The 2998-nt window shown below is 41.4% G+C and overlaps 1 protein-coding gene across 1 annotated transcript; it reads left to right on the top strand.

The window, feature by feature from the left end:
• Nucleotides 1–302: 302 nt before the first annotated feature.
• LOC119592775 lies at nt 303–2223 on the top strand. Its single transcript, XM_037941708.1, has 2 exons — nt 303–430; nt 625–2223. The coding sequence occupies exon 2, from the start codon at nt 722–724 to the stop codon at nt 2108–2110; it is 1389 nt and encodes a 462-aa protein (XP_037797636.1). The 5' UTR covers nt 303–430; nt 625–721; the 3' UTR covers nt 2111–2223.
• Nucleotides 2224–2998: the final 775 nt, after the last annotated feature.

The raw sequence follows: 2998 nt of genomic DNA, 5'->3' as shown, positions 1-2998 counted from the left end.
CTAAAAAGTAGGGCGTTGTATTCCTTTTCAATCAGTCAGGTAACCTGAGCGGGAAGCGAGAAGTACACGTCGGGAATTATTTGCTGGTGGCGTAATCCTGCTACTTGTTTTCGCCCATCTTCGTTTATTAGATCATATGCAATATATAATTGCAAAAAAATCGAGTTAAGAAGTGGTTGCAAAGTTTCATGTTCGGTAAAGAGTAAGGTTAAAAAAATTGATGTGTTGCGTCTCCGGCCCAAGTGGTGTGCGGCGCAATCATTGGCCGAGGCCACTCGCGGCTGCTCTTCGACTCAAAACAGAGCTCAGTCGTGCTGCAGCCATCGTTGTGTTAACATCCCCACACTATAGTGACTCGAACTGCAGAACGGTTCCTTGGCAAAGGAAAATGTTTAAGTGTGGATATAGTTCGTACAGTTGCTGAAGTACTGTAAGTTGCACTGGTGTTTTTGGATGAGGTGAATGATACATCATTGATTTTTTTGTGTGTCGCCAGAGAAATTATGTTGCTGTCGAACATGCACACAAGAGATTTTGCTTTTTCTTTATCTAAAGTGGCGCAACTTCTGTATTTATCTACGCTAGTACTAATGAAGTGTTTCTTCACTTTCCAAAACCTGAAAGATGGCAAGAACAGCCGTAATCCGATCCCCAGCGACGGACGGACTTGGTTCCGCGAAGTGCAAGAGCCTCTTTTCCAAATCGCGAGGTCTAAACGAGAATGCATCAGGTGAGAGACCTGGCAACTTATCAGGAATCCTTGGAGACCACGCCTTGCCAGGGAAACCGAAGAACTTTGCCCGAATTTCAGGAAAATCGAGAAACTTGTCATGGAAGCCGATGGATAAGTCTCACGCGCTATGGGAGTCGAGGAATTCTACCCACACATCAGGAGTCGAGTAAATCTACTTCCATGTCAGGGAAGCTGAAAAATTCTACCCACATATCAGGGAAGTCGAGGGGCGTCCCTTATTTAAATCCCCTTAAAACTCCAACTAAGGAAAGAGAGCTACAGGAGGAAGACAGTGCTAGCATTCAGGAAATCAGACCTCCATCTAAGAGAAGAAATAAATTTGGTTATGCTGGAACGCACCAAGAAGAAAGCATGCCACAAGAAAGGAAAGTGGAGCAAACATTGAAAGCGAAAGCTAGACTGGATGCTATATCTGACAAGAAAAATCGTAACGGTAAATGTATGGCGACCACAGTCATAGCAAAAGGTCTGGGGGAAGGGGGGAGGCCGTCTCTGGGTTCCGGATGTGTGAAATGCTATACATGTGGGAAGTTGGTGAAAGATGTACACTTTAAAGAGCATTTATTTTTCGGTGAGAGTGAGTGCACTCGGTGCCATTGGAAGATATCCAGCTGTGAAGCCTTTAGAGTAAACTGGATAGTTCAGATAATGGGTTCTGCAACATGTCCACATACTCTGACATATTGTATGACATCTTCAGAATATATTTCAAACAAGTTATCACAAGAATCACCCCTTGGATTGGACACCAGTAGATTGATTTCCTATGTTTGCTCTCTAAAACAGTTGCAAGTATCTGAACCGTGGAAAAAGGCAATTGCTCAGTGTTTGAAGTTTCTGGATGGAGAGACTTTTCGACCAAGGGAAGCAAATGAAGAGCACTTAAATGCTTTAGAAACAGAAACTGCCTTTAGTCTTCCTGAAGAGACTGGTGACTTAATAATGTCTCATTCATATAGGTCAAGCAAAACACAGATAGGCCCCAAGACAAAACCAAAATCTGCAAAAAGATGCAAATCCAAGACACATTTTAGCAGAGTAAAAGCCAAAAGAGGTGCTAAGAAAAGTATCATAGAGACCCCATTGAATGGGTATTACCTCATTGTCCGCCATGCAATTGAGGAGTGTCCCATGTGTTACACTGAGCTTTGTCCTTCAAGATTTACTGTGAATATAAGTTCTTTCTTCCTTTCTACAGTGTGTGTTGGATGTGATTTGACTATTTACATAATTTTTGATCCTCCTGACGGCTCTGCTCCGAAGATTTTCATAGAGACACAACGTGACCCTCCTGGGAAACAAAAGACCTGTCCAACAAAGAGGAAAATACAAGGCATGAGGGGAAGCCACGGGTGAAAGACGTCTTTAAAGCTTAATGTTATTACATTCCTTGATCTGCTTTGTTATCTAACATCATCTATATATCTTTTATACATTAGCCTGATAATCTATTAAAAATGTAAAGCATAGTTTAGTTTGGATCAATACCTTTGCAAATTTATCATAATTTTATGAGTGTACCACTGTTGATGGCCAAACAGTGTTGGTAGTGTATGGAGACAAAATCTTGTGTTCATTCTTTGCCAGTGGTTCTTACAGCTATCAACTAAGACATTTAGAAAAAAACAATGAGGTTCAGTTTTGATATACATTAATGAACGTGCCAAATGGCCAACAGGTAAGGCATTAATTTTTCTACAGTACACTATTTGAGACGCTATTAGCTGGTAAACATAGACTATATTCAAATAAATTGTTTCAGGTACTGGACTTCCCTGTCCTTGATAACGTTTTGCATAAGGAGGTAATAATTCTAAATTTCCCAAAACTTTATACGTGTAAATATGTAGATATTGTATATTCAGTCTAAACTGTAACAGGCAAAGGTGAAGTACAGATGACTGAATGAAAAAGAAGGGCACCAGGCTTTGTAGGACTGAGGCAGTATGACTGAACATGGTTGCGGGAGACATGTGGCATACCTCACGGCAGGAGAATGATTGCCCTACACCATGCTCTTCCAGCGGCAGTTTTTCCATGCAATCATTAAAAATCTTTATAACAATACTGTTGTCCATGGTTTCTGCACAAAAAGGGCAGGTTTAACTCCAATCATTTTGGTTTGCCAGGCAGGACCAGCACTGGTGGCCCCGACCATCTATCCAGAGCGACCACGTTCAGACAATACTAGTACCCGATGGTGTGTATTGCATAACTAATATAGAGTCAATATTGGTATCCTGA

This window comes from Penaeus monodon, chromosome 30, assembly GCF_015228065.2.
Source record: "Penaeus monodon isolate SGIC_2016 chromosome 30, NSTDA_Pmon_1, whole genome shotgun sequence".
Taxonomy (NCBI): Eukaryota; Metazoa; Arthropoda; class Malacostraca; order Decapoda; family Penaeidae; genus Penaeus; species Penaeus monodon.
The sequence above is the reverse complement of the archived record's forward strand: the minus strand, read 5'-3'. Positions and strand labels throughout refer to the sequence as shown.